Below are 20,932 nucleotides of genomic sequence, written 5' to 3'. Positions count from 1 at the left end.
CACCATCCTATCACAGAGGATGCCTATAGAACTTACCTTTTAGTTTTTGAGGCACCATCCTATCACAGAGGATGCCTATAGAACTTACCTTTTAGTTTTTGAGGCACCATCCTATCACAAAGGATGCCAGAAGCTTGACGCCATTTCAGCGCTTGCTGCGATTTATGCCTAACATCTTTATCAATATCGTCATCCTTTTGTAGCATCGATCCTAAATACCAACAAAATATCTTTCTGAGCCAGCACTTGCCCATCGAGGCTAACATCTCCATCCTTATGCTTACTCTCACTGAAATCACACCATGTACTCGGTCTTTGTCCTACTAAGCATAAAACCTTTCGACTCTAATGTGCGTTTTCACAGCTCTAACTTCCTATTGACCCATGTCCAACTCTCATTAATTAGCACCACATCTTCAGCAAAGAGCAATATGTTTGATAGTTGCCACAGTCGAAGGCATCGTACGCGTCGCGGTTAATTTTATTCCTGCCATGGTTTCTTTCAACATGGATTTTACTGTGTATTCACGCTCTAATTGTGTTCGAGTTCGCTTAGCATATAATATAGTTTTATTTTTCTATGCTGTTGGGTACACCGTAAAATTAGAGCGCTGTTGGACGAAACATCACAATATTTCTAATATAGTTTAGCATATACCCGTCGATAATGTTGTTGGATCAAACCAAAGTTTCTGATGAAAATATTGTGTTTTAAAAATAGGCAAAGATTACTAATAATGATACAAGCTTAAATGCATTTTCTATCCGCACCATGTACTCCATTTTGAAATGTAAGGTATTTTAATTTATCTCAAATTAAAGTAGTTTAAGTTTGACCAATGTTTTAGAGAAAAAATATTAATATCTAATATATTAAATAAGTAGATTATGAAAATCTATTTTAATGACTCTAGTTATTTTTACTTAACATTTAAATATTATTATTCTTTTCTATAGTTTGATGATCAATTTTAGAATAGTTTCACTTAAAATAAATTAAAATATTTTATATTGGAAGGCGGAGGAAGTATACGTCTCATGTATAGATTCGACGTGCATCCACGCCGTCCTGGCTCCAGCAGTAAGACTGCGAGCAATGAATAGTTAATATAAGCCAGGTACAGGTGGTTGCAAATGACGTAACGCTTGGTTACTGTCAGGAACTGGGCCGCAAGATGGGCTTCCAAGCTGAGCCATTGGATGGACTTCCAAGTTACCTTGTCAAGACAGCAGAGCTGAGGATAAATGGTCCAAACGGCATCTGAAAGGGGCATCGATGAACAGAATCAACCGGTCATCTTCTTCCTCTGTCCAAGAACTTGCCCCTGTAGTTTCTTGCTATCTTTCTCAAATCTAGCTAGTTTAGAAAGCATTTAAGCGCCTCCTCCATGCAACATCTAGCTAGTTTCTGGAACAAGTAGACGGGCGACCATTTGGCCTTTCTGCTTCTTGGACCGACAGAGGAAGAGTGGCGACGGTCACAAACTCCCTTCCGTGCTTCCGTGCAAGCTGGGGTATGTGTGATTCGAGATGTTATGAATGGGACCCGTCTTTGAATCCGTCATGTCATATCGTAAATTTCATATCGATGATCGAGGTCGTTGCAACCACTCCCCCCGGCCGCATTTAAGCGCCTCCAATCCATGCGCAATCTAGTCTGCGATGATTTGGACTCTTATACTTCTTGGGCCGGCAGCGGAAATAAAGAGCCCTCAAAGATAAGGAGCAGCGAGCTAAGGGTAATAAAATTAAATTAAGATACTAGTACGGGTGATGCATGGTAGATATGCGTGTTCGAGATGTCATATCAAGGGACCTTTCTTTGAATCCGACTTACTACAATATCAGATCAGGTAAATTTGCACAACTGATTTCCAATAAATTGTTGAAGGAACCGTATGATTCTTTTTTCTTTGTTTTCAAGAGTAGTCCTCATAATCAAATTACCCTGATACGTACGTGCGAAGACGCTTTGATTTTTTTGGCGGCAGTAGTTCCACGTATAAGGAAAACCAACATGCATGTTTAGTTTAATACTCTCCATGTACGGAGTACATGAAAATAAATCATATCTTGTCCAATCAAAGACGTACGAGACCTACATGCACGTTGCTGCGCGGCAGAGATAAGATCCAAGAGCCATCGTCGTCATTCCGCAACACCGCAATGCATGCATGCATATGCCAGCAACCATCGATCTTCCCGGGCGCACGGGCCGACACGAACAAATCGGCACTTCGATCGGCATGGACCGTCCAGTGCTATCTATCTTCACGTGGAGAAAAATATGGGGCCCACCTCGATCCCATAGCTGCTTATCCCGTGCTTGGCGCGTGCATTATCCTGCGGGAGCTGACGCAAGCACACCTGACGATGATGATGGACCTCCGCCTCCGCCGCCTAGAAATACCTCGCCCACACGCATCGCCTTTTCGATCACTCGCTTACATTTACACACACCAGCTGTAGTCTACTACTTGCACATGATGCTCTTCCCACGCGCCTCCGTCGGTCGTTGCACCATGGCCGCCGTGCCGCTCGCGCTGCCCCTCCTCCTCATCAATCCTCATGCTCGCCTACAACCACCACCGTCGCCTACAACGACCGTGCCGTGGTCATCGACGGCCAGCGCCGCATCATCTTGTCCGGGTCCATCCATTACCCCAGGAGCACGCCGCAGGTGAGATGGATCCTTCTTTCTCTTGTCTAGCTTAATGCGACGGCCGGCCTCCACTAGTACACAAATCTTTGCTGATGCGGTGTTAATCAGTTTTTGTAGTAGTGCTCCTCGCTCGCTCGCTCCTGCTCCGATCATGCATGGTTCTTCTACGACGACTGGTGCACGCAGCCATCTGAATCTGACCCATGGATCTATCTTTGCTGCAGATGTGGCCCGGTCTGATCAGGAAGGCCAAGGAAGGCGGCCTCAACACCATCGAGACCTATGTCTTCTGGAACGGCCACGAGCCGCGCCGGCGCCAGGCAAATCATCTACTACATGCCCCAGTCATCCCAACTCCAATAAATAATCCTGCATCTTCTTGTCTGTTTTGCAGTACAACTTCGAGGGGAACTACGACATCGTCAGGTTCTTCAAGGAGATCCAGCATGCCGGGATGTACGCCATTCTTCGCATTGGTCCCTACATCTGTGGGGAATGGAACTATGGGTACTACCAACTCTCTCATCTCTAATTTTCATATGCATACTGATGATATCCTTCTGTTCTGACTGTGTCTACCTGTTGTTGCGCGCGCGCAGAGGCCTTCCCGCCTGGCTGCGTAACATCCCCGGCATGCAGTTCAGGCTCCACAATGACCCCTTTGAGGTAAACTAGCTAGGATGCATAACCTTGGAGCCTGGAGTGCAACACCAGTTTGCTATTTAGACAGATCCGCTTGCTGGCATAAGTTGAATTGTATTCCCAAGTATTCATGCATTTTGTTTCCTCCGATCCGGCCCCATCGCAGCGTGAGATGGAGACGCCAAAATGTTTGCCGGGCAGGGAGGCCCCATCATCCTCGCTCAGGTGCATATATATACGTGCAGCATTACTGTTCTCCCTTTCACTTGCGCTGTGGAAAATATTAGTATCTTCCAATTAATGTTAATGCTGCCTGCCTAGATTGAGAACGAGTACGGAAACATCATGGGCGAGCTGAACAACAACCAGTCTGCGTCGCAATACATCCACTGGTGCGCCGACATGGCCAACAAGCAGAAGGTCGGCGTCCCGTGGATCATGTGCCAGCAGAATCACCATGTGCCACACAATGTGGTAAGTTTGATTTTCACCATGCATTCTTCTAGTTAGTTTGTGATAAAATGGTTCAAGCCATCGTAATGAAGCTTCGTATATATATACCTTCAGCTAACTATAATGTGTCAAGCTTATTCTCGTTCTTATCTGCATGCAGATCAACACATGCAATGGATTCTATTGCCACGACTGGCTCCCGAATAGGACAGGCATTCCCAAGATTTGGACAGAGAACTGGACTGGCTGGTAATTAGTCTTTTTTTTGTTTTGCTCTTTTATTTACGATCTGGTCTTGCTTTTGTTTCTGAATTTTTGTAATTTCGGTTAGTTTGACACATGTGGTGATTGAAAATTGTGCCGTTAGGTTTAAAGCCTGGGACAAGCCGGATTTCCATCGGTCTGCTGAAGACATTGCCTAGCTACGCGGTTGCCAGGTTCTTCCAGAAGCGTGGATCTGTCCAGAAGTGAACTACTACATGGTATACAATTCTCGGGTTTTTAAACATGAACTGTATATACGATTATCTTCTAATAGCGCCATTAATATAATGTTATCACCTCCATTCATGTTGTTCTTGATTATCAGTACCACAGTGGGACCAACTTCGGGCGAACTTCTGGTGGTCCCTACATCACAACCAGCTATGACTACGATGCGCCTTTGGATGAGTACGGTGAGTTTATTCAATAGTAGTACAGAGGATTCTTTCTTTGTAATTAATATGTTTGATTGCAATTTCGAAATTTAATTTTTTTTTGGGAATGTGTGCTTTCAATGTATATCCCATCAGGTAACATTAGGCAGCCAAAATATGGTCACTTGAAGGACCTCCACAACTTGCTCAAGTCCATGGAGAAAATCCTTGTCCATGGGGAGCACAATGACACTACCTACGCCAGGAATGTCACTGTGCGTTTCACATCTCATGCCAACTAGTATATATTTTTCTTGTATAAGAGAGAAAAAAAGTTCGATCTTATTCAGGTTCTTATTGATCTGCACGAACAATAAATGCAGGTCACCAAGTACACCTATGGTGGTTCCTCGGTTTGCTTCATCAGCAACGAGTCGGCCGACAGGGATGTCAATGTGACCCTTGGCGCAACTCACCTGGTGCCGGCATGGCCCGTCAGCATCTTGCCGGACTGCAAGACAGCCTACAACACCGCCAAGGTGTGTTTGCTCTGATCGGTTGTCTATCGATGCCCTGTTCTCATTTTCAGGTCTTGCAATTTTAACTGCAAATGGCCGTGGGTGTGTTGCTGCTGCTGAGTGCTGATTTCAGCCTCCATTTGCCAAATGATTGTACCGTTGTTAGATCAAGACGCAGACGTCGGTGATGGTGAAGAAGGCCAACACGGTGGAGGAGCCGAGGAGGAGCCCGGAGCCTTGAGATGGTCGTGGATGCCGGAGAACCTGAGGCCCTTCATGACTGACGACCGTGGCAGCTTCAGGAAGACCCAGCTCCTGGATCAAATTGCTGCAGCCACTGATCAGAGCGACTACTTGTGGTACAGGACAAGGTACTCGACAATTCGATCTTTTTTTCTAATCTAAACCTCATCCTAGTCAATTATTCCACTCAACGGATCAATGGGATTCTGTAAAATATCTGACACATTACAGCCTCGAGCACAAGGGAGAGGGAGCTTACAAGCTGTATGTGAACACAACGGGCCATGCGATCTACGCTTTTGTGAACGGGAAGCTTGTCGGTCAGTACTCTGCTCCTGCGTAACTCGACTGTAATAATCCTTGGTTTGTTGCCATCGATAGTCTGACGGTGTGCTAATCTTTATCCTACGAAACAATGTGTTTGACAGGGCAAAACCACTCGACTAATGGAGCATTCGTCTTCCAGCTCGAGACTCCGGTGAAGCTTCAATCCGGAAAGAACTATATTTCCCTTCTCAGCGGCACCGTCGACCTCAAGGTACTAAACTTGTCAAGCGAAACAGCACTGATCCATCCCATTGCTGAGTCCAGTATGATGAGGGTTCACACGGTTTTTCTCTGTGAAACAGAACTATGGACCTTTGTTCGAGCTCATGCCGGCGGGCATCGCAGGCGGACCGGTTAAGCTTGTCGGCACAAATGGCACCGATATTGATCTCACCAACAGCTCCTGGTTTTACAAGGTAGCTAGTACATCAAATCCCTAGCTCATTGGCCTTTCTTTTTTTTTTAGCAAAACCGGATCCAAACATTCATTTCCTTTCAGTCTGGCTTGGCCGGTGAGCAGAGGCAAATCCATCTCGACAAGGCCGGCTACAAATGGCGGAGCCACAACAGCAGCGGCATCCCGGTGAACAGGCCGTTCACGTGGTACAAGACCACCTTCGCCGCTCCGGCCGGCGAGGAGGCCGTGGTGGTGGACCTGCTCGGCCTCAACAAGGGCGCGGCGTGGGTGAACAGCAACAGCCTGGGCCGCTACTGGCCGTCATACACGGCGGCGGAGATGGACGGGTGCCACGTGTGCGACTACCGCGGCGAGTTCAAGGCGGAGGGCGGCGGCATCCGGTGCCTGACGGGGGTCCGGCGAGCCGTCGCAGCGGTTCTACCACGTGCCCCGCGCCTTCCTCCGCGCCGGCGAGCCCAACACGCTGGTCCTCTTCGAGGAGGCCGGCGGCGACCCGACGCGCGCCGCGTTCCACACGGTCGCCGTGGGCGCCGTCTGCGTGGCGGCCGCCGAGGTCGGGGACGACGTGACGCTGGCGTGCGGCGGGCACGGGCGCGTGGTCGCCAGCGTGGACGTGGCCAGCTTCGGCGTGACCAGGGGCAGCTGCGGCGGCTACGAGGGCGGGTGCGAGTCCTAGGCGGCGCTCAAGGCGTTCACGGCGGCGTGCGTCGGCAAGGAGTCGTGCACGGTGAAGCACACGGGCGCGTTCGCCGGGGCCGGGTGCGAGTCAGGCGCGCTCACCGTGCAGGGCACCTGCTCATAGCGAACAACTACTGGGCCTGGGCAGTCACAAGAGTAGTACTAGTTTATTAGCAGCAGCTCGCCTTTAATGAATAAGGTGAAGCTTAGCCTAATTACGAGTAGGTAAAAGCTAAGGAACGACTGGTCGCGCCCCGCGGCGAGCGCGCGACCGCCCAGCCCAGCAGGCCGCGTCCAAACCGGTCCATCAACTCGCCCCGACATCCCCTCCCCCCATTCCAAATCCGGATCCAGGGTTGTTTCCTCATCCCGCATCGCCCTGGTCCTACGGGCAAACCGCCGCCGCTCCGCGCGTAGGTGCTGCCGGCGGAGGTTGGCGGACCAGCGGGAGGACCTGACGGGGGTTTGCAGAGGCCCCTGCTCGGGTGGATCTCGAGCGGGGAGCAGCGGCGGAGGCGGCTGCGAGGAGTAGCGGCAGAGGCGGCATGGCGGGAACTTCCGCCAGCGGCGCTGGAGAGGAGGCCCCGCCGGGAGGCCCCGCTGGGAGGTGCTGGCCGCGGCGGCACTGGCGGCTTGCGTCAAGGGAGGAAGGCGCTTGTGATGCGGGGTCCCAGGCCGACTACCTCCTCCACCTCCGCGGACCTAGGATCCGATGACGACGCAGCGAATGAAGTCGCGGGTCGCCCGCGAACAAGGGCGTCGAGTCGTGGGGGAGGCGCCAACTCCTCGATGAGGGCAGCGCCCGGCACGGCACCACATCCCCCTGCTGGGAAATCACGGTGACTACTCTCTATTCTCCAATTTTTTTTCTGCCTAGTTGTTTTGTTTAAGGCAATTTTGTATCAAATTGCGTGGTAACTTTGTATCATTTTTTTCTGCCTATTCGGACCATGAACATTTTAACCTGAAAAAGGAAAAAAGAAACGAGATAGAAATGCAGCTTTGTTCACCATTTTCACTGGCTGAAAAAGAAACGAAAATATTATGGGCATAAAGAGTGCTGTAGCTCTTGGTGTAAACCTTCGTCACAAATCAGGTATGGACAGATCAAAGTGACTTAAATAATTCAGTCATGTACATTAACCTAGCCACAGAGGTTTCACAACTTAATTTAGCTGGGCTTTTAAGGAATAAGAATATTAGAAGTACATCAGATATTCCAAATATGGATACCAAATAAAGTTACAGTATCAAACCAAATATTAGAAGTACATTCAGTCAACTGAAAAAGCACTCTCTGTGCATTAGATATGTCTGTGCATAACTGAAAAATCTGAAGGAAGCACTCTCTGGCTGAACACATTCCTGATTGTGTTCCTGCTCGCACAAAAGCTCATAAGCACATGGCTGAACAGCAGCCATCAGAATCATCTGAAATGTCAAGAATACATTGCCATAGCCATTGTTCACAAGAGTTTCAGGTGGCATTCCAAAAATTGCATAATCTAAACTGAATATCAGGTTATCAACTACTACAGGTCATGCATGAATGAGTGATTACAGAAACTGCATAATCTGCAAAAATCTGCAGGGAGCAACACAACTAAAGAAGCACTAGACACTAGACACCAAAAAACCACTAGACGCTCCCACCTCCACTGCCTCCTAGTATTTTCAGCTAGAATTTTAGCATGCATGGCCTCGACATATGCCCTCTGTGTTTCCAGCAACTTATTCATTCCCTATGCAGCAACTTATTCTGTTTATCATGAGGGGTTATTATTCAACTAGGGATTATTATTTTCAGAGGATGATTTGTTGATACTAGGACCCACTGAACTCTGTTTTTTTCTCTGAACCCACGTAGCAACTTGATTTCTTTTCCAGCAACTTATTCATCCCTTTCGCAGCAACTTATTTTGTTTATCATGGGGGTTATTATTTTGTCTGAATATTGAAGCTACTAATACAGCCCCGTCTCCAAAGCGAACAACTAGGGCTACTTCTAGAGCAGACAAGGGTACTTCTAGAGACAGTGTAGTGAATGATGAAACGACAAAAGTTGATGAAGGAAGAAAGCACGCAGAGCAGGTATCATTCAGAGCAGAAAAACTATGCTGCATGAATTTTTTTTATGGTTAACTTGTAGTATGTCTGCTCTAGTAGCTTTATACATGAATTATGTGGTAGCTTGTATGAATCTTTTTTTAAGCAGTTTGAATTCATGAATTGTGTGCAAACTCATTAAATGCTTCGTTTCTTCTTTTAGGATATAAGAAAAAAAGGATCAGCGAAAAGACTGAGCAAGATCAATGAAAATCTCAAGGGTAATCAGAAACAGCGAATTGCAAGTGTTGGGTTTGAGGGACTCCTTGAAATAAAGTGCAACATTGTTCCTGAGAAGTTGTCAACTTGGCTAGTTAACAATTTCGACATCAACAAGTCCGAGTTGGTGATCCCTTACAAGGGGACAATAAAGGTGGACGATAAAGTTGTTAAACGAGTGCTCGGGTTACCAATGGGCCCGAACTCTGTTGTTTATGAAAAGAAGAGTTATTCTGATACATTCACTGAGTTCTATAAAGTTTTCGGCCATGAGAATGATCATAAGGCACCATAATTTGTAGAAGTTGAAAAATGGTTGTCTGGTGAGGAAAAGAATTCAATAGATGACAAATGGTTGAAGGTTTGGCTAATGTTTGCAATTAGCACCTTCTTGTGCCCAACATCAAGCCCAAAGTTGTGTGTGAGGGATTTCCATTCCATTTCAATCACCGAAGAGATTAAAGGATACAACTGGTGCAAACTAGTAGTGGACAGACTCATTAAAGGAATTGCAAAGTTTAAGTCTGGGAAGCGAAAGTTTGTGTCCGGGTGCCTCTTCTTCCTTACCGTATGGACACTAGACTTGTAGCACCTTGTCTTTTTCATTTTTCAGTCTCTCTTTTTCTTTTTTCTCAAGACCTGACTACCTTTTTTTTGGGTGTTCAATATGCTCTTTTTTGTGCATGCAGATATTGTATCTAGATTCACTCGATGTTGGTGATATCGTTAACAACGACTTGGAAATAAGAGCCGCTGCGTGGACGGGACAACTCGTCTCCAAAGTCTGCCTCATGGATAAGCTCTCCGAGACTCAGTTCGGCAAACTACAAGTAAGATTCATGCACGAATATCTTTTTCCCTCCAACTTTCTGCATGTGTGGGAATTAGTAACTTTGTAAATATCTTGTATGTGTAAGTAGCAAGTTATACATGTGTTGGATACACATGTCCAACACATGTACAGAGTCACAGAGTTATACATGCAAAGTTATATAGTGCCTTTTGTAAACCAGTAACCTTTTTTTATTCACTCATGCACACCTTTTCTCCTTTTTTTACAGCTAAAGCCAGATCACAACGATGATCCCACCAGAAAGGATCCAACAATTCATCGATTCAAACATGCCGGAATCGATCATTGTTGTATGTTTCTGCCCTCCATCCTTTTTTTCTATCATCACGCATCATTTTTCTCCCGCATTTCTCTCATATAATCCAACCATCTTATGTTTTTCATGCTGCCTTATGTTTTTGCAATTTTTTTCTTTTTTGCAGAATCGGGAGGTCCTCAAAAGTGCATTAAGCGAGTTCAGCATTGCAATCAATCAAGCTTTTGTCAACCTTACACAAAAGTTGTGCCAAGGGGTACAACAGCAAGAAGCACATGCAGAAGGAGGTCAAGCAGGCCCCGGTACCTCTAAAGGTACCCGGGAGATTAGGAGTAAAAGGAAGAACGACATTCAGGAAAAATCACTCGGTGAGATTAGGAGTGATGAAGAAGACTCCAGCAGCGATGAAGATTATGCCAACTTTGACTCTTGCGATACAGAGGGGGACGAAGATGATGAGAACAATGATGGATTTGGAGATGATATCAATTCATCACAAATTGACCCAAGAACTACTGAGAACGAAGGTATTGACTAACAGCATCGCATATGCTTCTTATAGTTTTGTTTTTCTAACAGAAACATTTTCTTTTTCTTTGATAGTGCAAAGCAAGAAGAAAGTTAGATTTGAAGATGTAGATAACGCAAACAAGCAAGATGATGACATAGAGTACAAATCGATGAAAGGCAATCAAGGTAAATATGTTGACATGATATGTTGGATCAAAACTTGTATATTGGTAGCAAGATCAATGGAAATCTCAAGGGTTCTTTATTATTTTATCTTCGCAGGATCTGTCTCTGGAGCCTCATGTAAAGATGAGGCTGCTAATAAACAAAGGAATAATGACGACCACAATGATGGCGGTTCAAATGATGGGGCCAACAACCGAAAGAAGACCAACAAAGCCAAACCAGCCAGCAAACAATCAGGTATGCAACTTGTATTGAAGGCCTCCAACAACTTGTATTGGTTCACTAGCATATTCTCTTTTTGGAGACAACAGTAACTTATGTTTTATGTTTTTTTAAAGTATCTGCTGAACCATCATCACACAAAGATCAGTCTGGTGATAAATCTAAAGGTGCGTCATCCAAGGATGATGATAAAGGTGCAAAGGACGACGATAAAGTAGCAAAGGATGACGACAAAACATCAAAGGATGATGTTAGCATCAGAGATGATGGAAAGTAAGGTAAACATACATTTTTTATCAGTCCAGCAGCAATTTTTGTATCAGTAATTTTTTGGTTGAACCAGCAACTTGGATTGAGTTATTTAGCAACTTATGATTTTGCTTAGCAGCAACTTATGTTTCGATCTGTAGCAACTTATATTTGACCACAGCATCTATTTTTTTTCACAGATTTTGATGAAGCACCATCACCTAAAGATGAGGCTGGTGACAATTATCAAGGCACACCACGCAGTACGCAATCGGGCACACAATCCAGCTCTGAGTTTAGCGGATTGTCACTGATTACACCAGCAAATCGGTACAGGCTTCCGGGAGGTATGACACTACTAGACTTAATGGCTACACCGCCCGATAGGAAGCCTTTGATCTTTGAACCACCTGAGTTCCTCGATGTGCCGCTCGTGCCCAATGAGAAGGAAGTCTTCAATGATATTGTCGAAAAGGAATTTAAAGGGGCGAAGGACACGGTCACAATGTCCGATGAGATGGATTCTGAACCGAATGAGCAAGCAAAAAAGTTTGGGGCCAAGCTTCTGGAAGATTTGTTGCAACCCCTACCTGTGGACAATCTTCCGGAAGAAGTGCCCAAACCCAAGAGAACAAAGAGAAAGGCGGAGCGGTCAGATGTAGTGTCAAGGAAAAAGCTTGCTAGCACAAGAGGGAGAGGCTTGCCACCGGTGGTGCCCAAATCCAATACTGCAAAGGAGCAAGATGAGGGAAAGGTAGAGCCGCTTCCTGGTGCAGCAGCGACCAAAGTGTATGCGAGGAAGTTTACAGAAAAATCAGATACCATCCCAAAACAAGCTGAGGTAGCAACTCACGCATGCAAATGTGCCCCATCACATTTTTTTTTTTGCAAACCAGCAACTTATGCTAATCCGTTTTTTTGTCTTCATTACATAGACCGCAACCCAAACACTTGGTGATGGGCGCACGGAAGCTATGCATAAAGTAGCAGTAGAAAAGGTAAAAGCAACCCATGTTTTCTTTTCTTCTCATTTTTTTCAATCCGATATACAGCATGCAAGTGCTAATTTTTTGTGCACGTGTATGTGTTCCGATAGCAGCGTGTCGACAACTAGAAGGACAGCAAAGGTTTCAAGGATGCACTCGATGCTCCAAGCTTCTCACTGGGATTTACAGATGATGAGGATTCTCAAGAAATGGACAAGGGTCAACTTGCAACAGAAGATGAACTGTACAGCATCATATGCAGACACACCAGGCACGAAGAGGGGTATGGCAATATACCTTGATCTTATCCCCCCATCTTTTTTTCCGCCCATCAGTCATGGAGAAAACCTTTTTCTTGTTTGGCAGCACAATATTCTTTGAATCCAAAGAGATAACACTTACAGCACATGAGGTAGCAGCGGGCATGGTTATGGGGAGATCGCTAGGCACCAACGCCATGCATCTCGGGACTTACGTGCTGTCACAGGACCCTAGAAAGAAGAGGACAAAGATAATGTCCCCATGGGTGTCGGTAATATCATTTTCCCCCCTTTTGACCCCTCTGACATCTTTGTGTATCTTATCGTTTTGAAAGTATCCCCCCATGTGCATATCTGAGCATTTTTTTGCCATATATATTTTTTTTGCTACAGATCCAAATGATGACAAGGCCCATGAACAGCAACATTGTCAAGAACGCTTTTGAGTTTCGCGATTCAAACTATGAAATGGTAAAACCACATTTTTCTTTTTCTTGAAAACTTTGTGTTGTCTGCCTAGTAACCTAGTTTGCAAACTTGTGTTGTATGATTATAGCAAATTTTAGCCCACGGAACCCATTGGTAATTGCAATATTACTAAGGATTAGTTTTCCAATGTTTTTGTTTTCTGATTTGCAAATATTAAGAATAATGAGTAGTTTGTGATTTCAACATTCAGAGTTAGGTAGCTTTCTGATAGCAATATTCAAAGTTAGATATTTGTCGAGGTCACAGACCCACAACATACTGCTTCAATTGCTGAACATTGCATATCACTTCCCATTCACAGCGCCATTTTTGTTTCCCATTATATTTTTAACCGAATGCAGAACAGAAATTGAATTGGATTAGCATGTTTGCGCAGTTCAGTAGCATTTTTTCTTTTTTTATCAGCAACTCGATTTTCTTTTCCAGTAACTTATTCATCCCCTTAGTAGCAACTTATTTTCTGTTATCATGTGAGTTATCCAACTGATTTTTCTACAGATACTCTTTCCCGTGCACCAAGAGAATATAGTGCAGCCGGGCGGCGATGGCCACTGGTTCGCATTTGCTGTAAATATTCCAGATAAGAAGTTTCAAATCATAGACTCTCTAAGGAACAGCGACAATGCAAGATTCTAGTTTACACATCTAAGGTTCAGGGGTGCAAGATTCCCACCATTTACAACTTCGAGACGCAGTTCATTGAGGGGTACAAGCAATTCGGGATGTAAGCACAAGTCGCTCTTATCTTTTTATCCTAAACTGAATTCCAAACTGTAGATATTGTAATATTTTGTAAGTTCTACATTATCTAACATTTGTCTCTATTTTTTTTGTGCCCTCAATCTCAGTCATGACTGCGATCTGTTCACCCTCAAGGCTATAGAGCACTGGGATGGACACAACCTCCCAAATATGATGGAGTTTGATGAAATGAAGCTGAGGAAGTGAGTTCTTCATGTGTGGTTTCATAGCCCGGCCAACAAGCTAGAGAACAAGACTGAACTATTCTCAAAGGGAAAGGGAAAGATGCCAAATCAGTAGGCTAGGAGCGGAGTAGGGAAGGGGAGGAGAGATGTCTGTATTTTTCACATGATGCATATACTCTGTATATAGATGCTCCTATTTTATTTTTAATTGATGCTCAGATATGCTCAGATATTCTGTAATATACTTGCGACCAGTTCAACGGAAAACTTGTATGCAATTTGTGGCTAGTCCAACAACAACTTGTGATTTTTTTCTTGATGCATGTACTCTATATATAGATGTTCTCTGTGGTTTTAAACAATGCTCGGATATGCTGATCGTTTTTTTACCCCCCATTTTCCTGTGTGAGAAGCAACTTATTTAATATATGGAGGTATTCTTTGTGATCAGCAACTTATGTAATATATGGAGGTATTTACAGTGGAAACTTGTGACCAGACCAACAGGCAACTTGTCTGAAGTCAAAATAGCAAATTGTGCACAAATCTTTTTTTTTGAAATATCAACTTATGTACATCAGATCTGTACTTTTTTGTGTTTTCTGTTAACTTAATTCAACATGCAAGCTGCAATTTTCCAATCTTTTTTTTCATAACGCCACCATACACAAAGTTTTATTAAAAGTATATTTATCCATATATATAGCAAGTCTGAAATATACAAAAGCATCAACTATTCAATATTACATCACCACACACAATGCTTTAATAAAATCATAAATCACTAATTGCAGTTTAATAAATTATAAGGAAGTGGAAAAAATGTTAGATGCATCCCCCTGCAACACATCTTGTTTTTTCACACAGCAGCAACCTCATTTAGTGCTTTATCCGAGAGTTCTTTTGTTTGCTTTCTTGCCGGTTTGGTGGGGCAAGTCGATGTGGTATGTTCTGTTGAACCACAATATCCACACGGTGGTTTTTTTGGGGGAATCAACCCCAACCCTGTCTTGTATCTCTTTGACCTTGGACGCCCTTGCTTCTTTGTTATTGGTGGGTCCCCAATCTCAGCACCAGCAACATGCGAGCCTGAAATGTCAAAACAATTTCAAGTTGTTAGGAGTAATACACACAAGTTGCTAGAACAAGGAGTACAAGTTGCTAGACTGAATGAGTAGAAGTGGCTAGGGGCAAGGAAGTATAAGTTGCTACGTTCAGTTAAGACAATACGCACCATTAGGCTGTTGTGACAGATTTGGATCCCCACCTCGTCCGGTTGATGATTGTTTTTTTGCGCGATTTGTTCTGCGGCCTTGGCGCAGCGGGTTGTTCAATATCAACTTGTTCACACTCCAGCCCCGGAAGAACACTTGACGCTCTCTTTTTCCCCAAAGCAACAAGCATAGATTGTAGGACACTCACTTGTTTTGATACTATGGCATACCCCTCGTCATCAGCCATAAAAGGTCTCACAATCTTATTAAAGTTTGTGCACATCCTGCTGTAACGTATAACATGCTTCCCATGGTCTGTAATCTGGGCTTCTTGAAGAGGCTCGTTAGCGTCAACTTCCACCCCACTATCAACCACTGGCTCAACTGACCATCGAGGGAGAATGTACCGATCAGGCACCTCGCGGACTGCAAGGGCGTCAAAAACCTTCAATATGTGGCAGCAAAGCACTCCATCTCTCTCAAACTTGCAACAAGTGTAGCTATATAAGCCCTCCACCCTGGACGACATGACCCTGAATGTCCGTGTCCCATACAACAGATCGGGGCAACGCCTGTACGGAACAACATCTATCAAGTCATCCTCTTCAACACGAACATCATAGTAGCTCGAACTTAGCTGCAGCTCGTGTTGAAACACATTGAATAACCTCCTTGTATACGCTTTCTTCATCTGATGCTCCATAGGGTGCCCCATCAAGTAGCGTGGGACCTTCGTGGCTGTGGCCGCCTCTTGAAAATCTTGCTTGCTGAAAATCCTTTGTTGTATCTTTTTATATTGCTGCACAAAGTTGAGTATCGAGTTCTTTGGGTTGACATAGCGCTTCAGGACAGCATTGAAGCCTTCACTCCGTGTTGTTGTTTGGAGGAAGGGGAAGAAACAATGCATGAAATACGCAGGGATCCAACAATGTCTCATGTCATACAAATGTTGGAACCTCTCATCATTGTTGAGCTCATATTTATCCAGAAAAGCCTGCCACTTCTGCTCAAACTCTGCCGGCGTGAAGCTATTGTCAATACAATCCTTGAAGTCATCCGCCAACTCTTGCTTACCATCCCCCTTGCTATCCAAGAAAGGACCCATTGTCTTCCTAGCATTTTCCATAATGTGCCAACGGCAATTCCTATGAACTGAACTGACAAATACCTCTGCGATAGCAGCCTTCATCGCAATATCTTGATCAATTATTATATTTGCAGGATCCTTGCCGCCCATTGCTTTCATCGCCTTCACATCTTTACCTCTATATTTAGCGCGGTACTCAACACGCAAATTTTTAGCATCACCTTCGGTGTATGGACAGTTTTCAATACCTCCATACAACTCAGCCATTATCTGGTAAGCACGAGTTGTCGTGATGCAGCATCCATGGAGCAACTTGATGAACTCTTTCTCTTCAGCTGGTATGTCTCTGTGGGACTTCAAGTATTTTGTGAGCGAGAATTTTCTTAAACGCTCATGGTTGTGCTCCCTTTCAAAGTTCACAACCTCCCAGTGTCCAGGGGATGTCTTCCTCACAATCATGCGAGCTGGGCAGTGCGTCCTATCTACATAATCCCTGCGCCTTTGCCTCACAATCTTTTTTTCAGTTATTGGCCCATCATCAGCAACCTTCTCTTTTTTGTTGACCCCAGCCTTCTGACAAACATAGATATACTTTGTCTTTTCATTGGCCTTTTTCGACTCATGGGATGTGTCGATTCTTATAGAGAAACCTGTATGACGGGCATATGAATTGTAATAGTCTTTGGCAGCATCAGAACTATTAAAAGACATGTGTAGCGAAAATGGCCTCTCATGCCATATTTCAATATAATGTTTTGGCGATTGATGACACACACAACACTTGGACTAATGTGATTGTTAAGATGACTATTCTCAGGCTTTTAGGTTCAAGTGATGACAAAGAGAAGAGAGGCGTAGCTAGGCCCGTGAAGAAATTCAATACACCGGTTGAACCGATGTTAAGGAAAAGACACACGCCGGTGTAATTGTCCAGAAGCTGGAAACTGAAGATACACTCACCGGATTAACCGACGTTGAAGAAAATGCATACGTCGGTGCATTGCCAAACGAAGACCGATGAAAATACATACACCGGTTGAACCGACGATACATCGGTCAATTGCATCGGTTCAGTCGTCCAGAGAGGTGGTTTTTGGAGGAACGTGAAGAAGTTACAATCACCGGTTAAACCGACGCTAATTTTACATACACCGGTTGATTGCATCGGTTAAACCGGCGATACACCGGTTAATTGCTAACGGCTAGTTTTTCAAGTAGCAGTTTACATACACCGGTTAAACCGATGATGGCTTTTGGGGTACGTCGGTTTAACCGGCGTTACTCAGTTTTCTGGCAGCTTTTCTCCAACGGCTACATTTGCTTGGGCTGCCTATATATACCCCCAAGGCCGGGTCATTTGAAGGTGCTGGAGTTCAAGGAAGTATACAAGAGCTAAAGATCATCTCCAACCACCATAGAGCTTCATTGTACATCATATAGGCTTAAGCACACTTGTGAGAGTGCTTAGTGCTTGTTTAGGCTTAGTTCTTGAGAGAACTAGCTTGAGAGAAAGCCTTGCTGCGGCAAGCACCTTGTGTACTCGTCGTGTGACCCTCCGACTTGGTGTGGAGTGGCAACGACACTTTGTGCGGGGAAGGAGGCCTCTACTTGGTGTTAAAGCTCCAAGATAGTGAAGACGGTGCCGTGGTGACGCTTCGAGATAGACGGTGGCGGTGACCTCGTCTTTGTGACTTGGCGTCACTTAGCCTTTGCTTGTCGGGAGCCTTGGAGGCGTGGCAAGACGGTGATCAAGCGAAGAGACTCGGCATCACACTTGTTCGTGTTGGACAAGTGGCCGTGGACGTAGGGAGGGACTTTGGTGTCCTAACCGAACCACGTTAAATCGTGTGTCTTGGTGTCTTCACGGGAGTTTGCATATCCTCTCCCTTACCGCTTTACTTACCGCATTACGTTTCCGCATTTACTCTTTCTTGCTTACCTTTACTTTCCTAGTTAGTTTGATTAGGATTGGCTATAGGTTGCAAGTCTTTTGGGGTAGGTAGAGGGTAGCATAGATAAACCTTAGTCATAACTAGCATGTGTAGGACGTGTTAGGTTTATCTTATGCAATTAGATTGAGCCCTAGGTTAAAAAGCGATTAGCGACCCTATTCACTCCTCCCCCTCTAGGGTCGGACACCCCGGTGATCCTTACAACATGCCTACAAAAGGTTCCTGCGGAGTGGATAAAACCTCAACACCATCCTCAACATCAACTCCATCTGCGGTTGTGTCAGCCGTGGGAACTGTCACACCACCAGATTCAGCCGGGAGCACCTTTGATGCTGAGTTGCTAAGTTGCTGAGTTGCCAGTTCAGGAGGAGCTGAGTTGCTTGGCAGATGAAGGGTTTCATTGGATACTACAGGGAGAGTCAAGTTGCTGCTGGACACATGTGCACCTGCACCACCTGCAACACACATCGGTGGGAAAGCTGCACCAGAAACTTGCTGCAACTCAAGATCTGAAGGGGATGCAAGGAAATCATGCTCTTGTAGTGGCGCAGAATTTAGATAAAAAACCCCACTACAAGTCATATTGCACCTAAAAAACACAAATATTAAGTATAAGTTGTCATGCAAGGAAACTCATAATGTATATAGGAAGGCACACAAATACTAATTAGCACAATACAAGTTTCTTTTTGTAGCCACAAAAAAATGAACACAAATTGCCATACAAAAAATCTCGAAATGTAGATAAGCTGCAGTCTGAGGAAACACAAGTTGCCACAAAAAATTGAATACAAGTTGCCATCTCACGACTGCAATACATAAACCTATATTTTCAGAAGAGTCTTGTAAGGGGGCACCCATCCTATTGATCTATTAGACGAAATTAAGTCCTAATAGTTTATTTACTGATCATTAGTCAAGAGGCACCATCCAAAACTGCTAGCAACTTGTGTGGATTGCAACAAATTTGCACTAATATATAGATAGACATAAAAAATTATCTACAATTCGAAGATCATAGGGAAGATTTGTTCAGATTTAGGAGGATTAGATCGAGCAGATGGGAAGGAAAGAGCACGAAAAAAGTTGCAAACCTGCAAGGAAGGAGTTGCAGATCGGGGAGGGAGGACACAAGTCGCGAGGGGGGATGTGGGCTGGATGGATGGATGCGAGATGCGGCGAGTCGCGGTGGATGGGGCGATGGGGGGATGTGGCGCACCGCGGCTGCTGCGGGCGCCTCCCTCCTTCCAGCGCGCGGGTCAGGGGGGCTCCGCGCCTCTCGCGCGCCTGGACCGGACCAGACGCCGACGCGCCTCCCTCCTCCAGCACGCGGGGCCAGGTGTTGCGGCGAAGCCGCGGGTAGGTCGGGATGGAAACTAGAAAAGGAAATGTCGCTATCACGCCTTGGTGGAAGGGGGGTCGCGCGGTCCCCCAGCGCGCGATAGGTCGCGCGTTAACGCGATCCTTACGAGTAGGTGTTAGTTAATTAAAGAGTTTATGCTGTGCTTGGTTTGGACTCTGCTAGTCTCCCGAAGTGTGTTTGATGGAATGTATTGCCAATGAGTCCATCCATATCCATCCATCTGAATTGCAATGGATGGATAATAAAAGGTGATTCTGAGATGGAAGAAAGTTGTGCCAATGGTCCATAACCATAATCATCCACCATGTTAACCCTTTTATCACCCATCGCATTATATATCCATCAGCTTTTTACTTCTCACTTGATGCCCGCAAATCTCAGGACTTGTTTGATAAATCTCATGAATAGATGAAAGTGGTCAAATATCTAATGTGTGAGTAACTTTTGCATTGTTAAACATAAAAAACTATCAAATAACATATATTTGAAAATAGCAGTAACACTAGTAAACATAAAAAACTATCAAGTAACTATGAAATTTAGATTCTAGAGTACACAAACATTTGATATTTTTTGCGCAAGTTCATATACGATCTTGAAATGTGTGAGTGTACCTCTAATTCAAAGATCTTTGTTGCAACACATGTAGTTAAAATAAAAAGTAATCCTAGTAACTAGCAAAAAATGAATTAAATTCACCATGAACCACCATGAAAGGTAATATTTTCTATTAATCACCATGACTCTTACCAATGAGGAGAAGAAAGATTATGATGGTGTAATCTCAAATAATGGCGAAACCAAGGATATATTTGTAATTTAAATATATGTTTTGACAATACATATAGTACAGTGCGAAGTAACTCCAATGAAAAGGAATAAATACTTTTAAATATCATGAACATATATTTATTCATAAAAATAAAAAAAAACTTATTTGCATAAACACGCATATGAAATAAAGGTATTTAAATATAGTAGTGATTTTAAAAAGGAGAGTAAAGAGCAATCTTATGGGCCAGATACGACGGGCCCTAAGGGCGTCCCCAACAAAAATCGCTGGCACCTAGCGATTTGAGTAGCCACGTCAGTCCTAGGCCCCACATGTGGTGGTTTTTATTTTCTCCATCTGCCCAACTGAACCTACGAGATTCCCTCTCCACCACTGCCCGGCCTTTCTTCACCTCGGTCTTTGAGCGAGATATGCGACGACGGAGTCGCTAGCGAGATTGATTTTTACATTCTCTTACCTCCACATCACCAAATAGCTAGTGAAATCGTCGACCACCGTGGACGCCCTAAATTTTAAGGTTGACCATGTAATTATTAAGCGCAAGGCCACTGCGAGTTAGCTTTGGAATAGAAAGCTTAACGCTTAAGTTGGTGGTGGCGTCGGCATGGGCACCTGTGTTGAGTTTTCTAACATGATCGTAGCAGCTTTACTAGCGGGGCCCCATGGGACTTTTCTGAAGCAG

At 44.6% G+C, this 20,932-nt stretch overlaps 3 protein-coding genes and 1 pseudogene across 3 annotated transcripts; 3 read left to right on the top strand and 1 right to left on the bottom strand.

Annotated features, from left to right (window-relative positions):
* The window catches only part of LOC120672477, a 32,337-nt pseudogene extending 25,619 nt beyond the window's left edge, over positions 1-6,718 (top strand).
* A 2,134-nt stretch (positions 6,719-8,852) lies between these two features.
* On the top strand, positions 8,853-10,534 carry LOC120672315. Its single transcript, XM_039952647.1, has 4 exons — positions 8,853-9,472; positions 9,594-9,734; positions 9,966-10,047; positions 10,180-10,534. Coding segments are annotated over exons 1-4 (423 nt in total). The 5' UTR covers positions 8,853-9,274; the 3' UTR covers positions 10,182-10,534.
* On the top strand, positions 10,289-11,208 carry LOC120674768 (nuA4 complex subunit EAF3 homolog). Its single transcript, XM_039955896.1, has 5 exons — positions 10,289-10,315; positions 10,456-10,540; positions 10,617-10,709; positions 10,806-10,946; positions 11,048-11,208. The coding sequence occupies exons 1-5, from the start codon at positions 10,289-10,291 to the stop codon at positions 11,206-11,208; spliced, it is 507 nt and encodes a 168-aa protein (XP_039811830.1).
* Positions 11,209-15,310: 4,102 nt separating this feature from the next.
* LOC120674767 (protein FAR1-RELATED SEQUENCE 5-like) lies at positions 15,311-16,853 on the bottom strand. The gene is made up of 2 exons (XM_039955895.1): positions 15,573-16,853; positions 15,311-15,481 (listed from the first exon to the last, which is right to left on the bottom strand). Exons 1-2 carry the CDS (start codon positions 16,851-16,853, stop codon positions 15,311-15,313), a joined length of 1,452 nt encoding a protein of 483 aa, XP_039811829.1.
* Between the last annotated feature and the right edge of the window lie 4,079 nt (positions 16,854-20,932).

The sequence above is a fragment of the Panicum virgatum genome, chromosome 5N (assembly GCF_016808335.1).
Source record: "Panicum virgatum strain AP13 chromosome 5N, P.virgatum_v5, whole genome shotgun sequence".
NCBI classification, from domain to species: Eukaryota; Viridiplantae; Streptophyta; class Magnoliopsida; order Poales; family Poaceae; genus Panicum; species Panicum virgatum.
The sequence above is the reverse complement of the archived record's forward strand: the minus strand, read 5'-3'. Positions and strand labels throughout refer to the sequence as shown.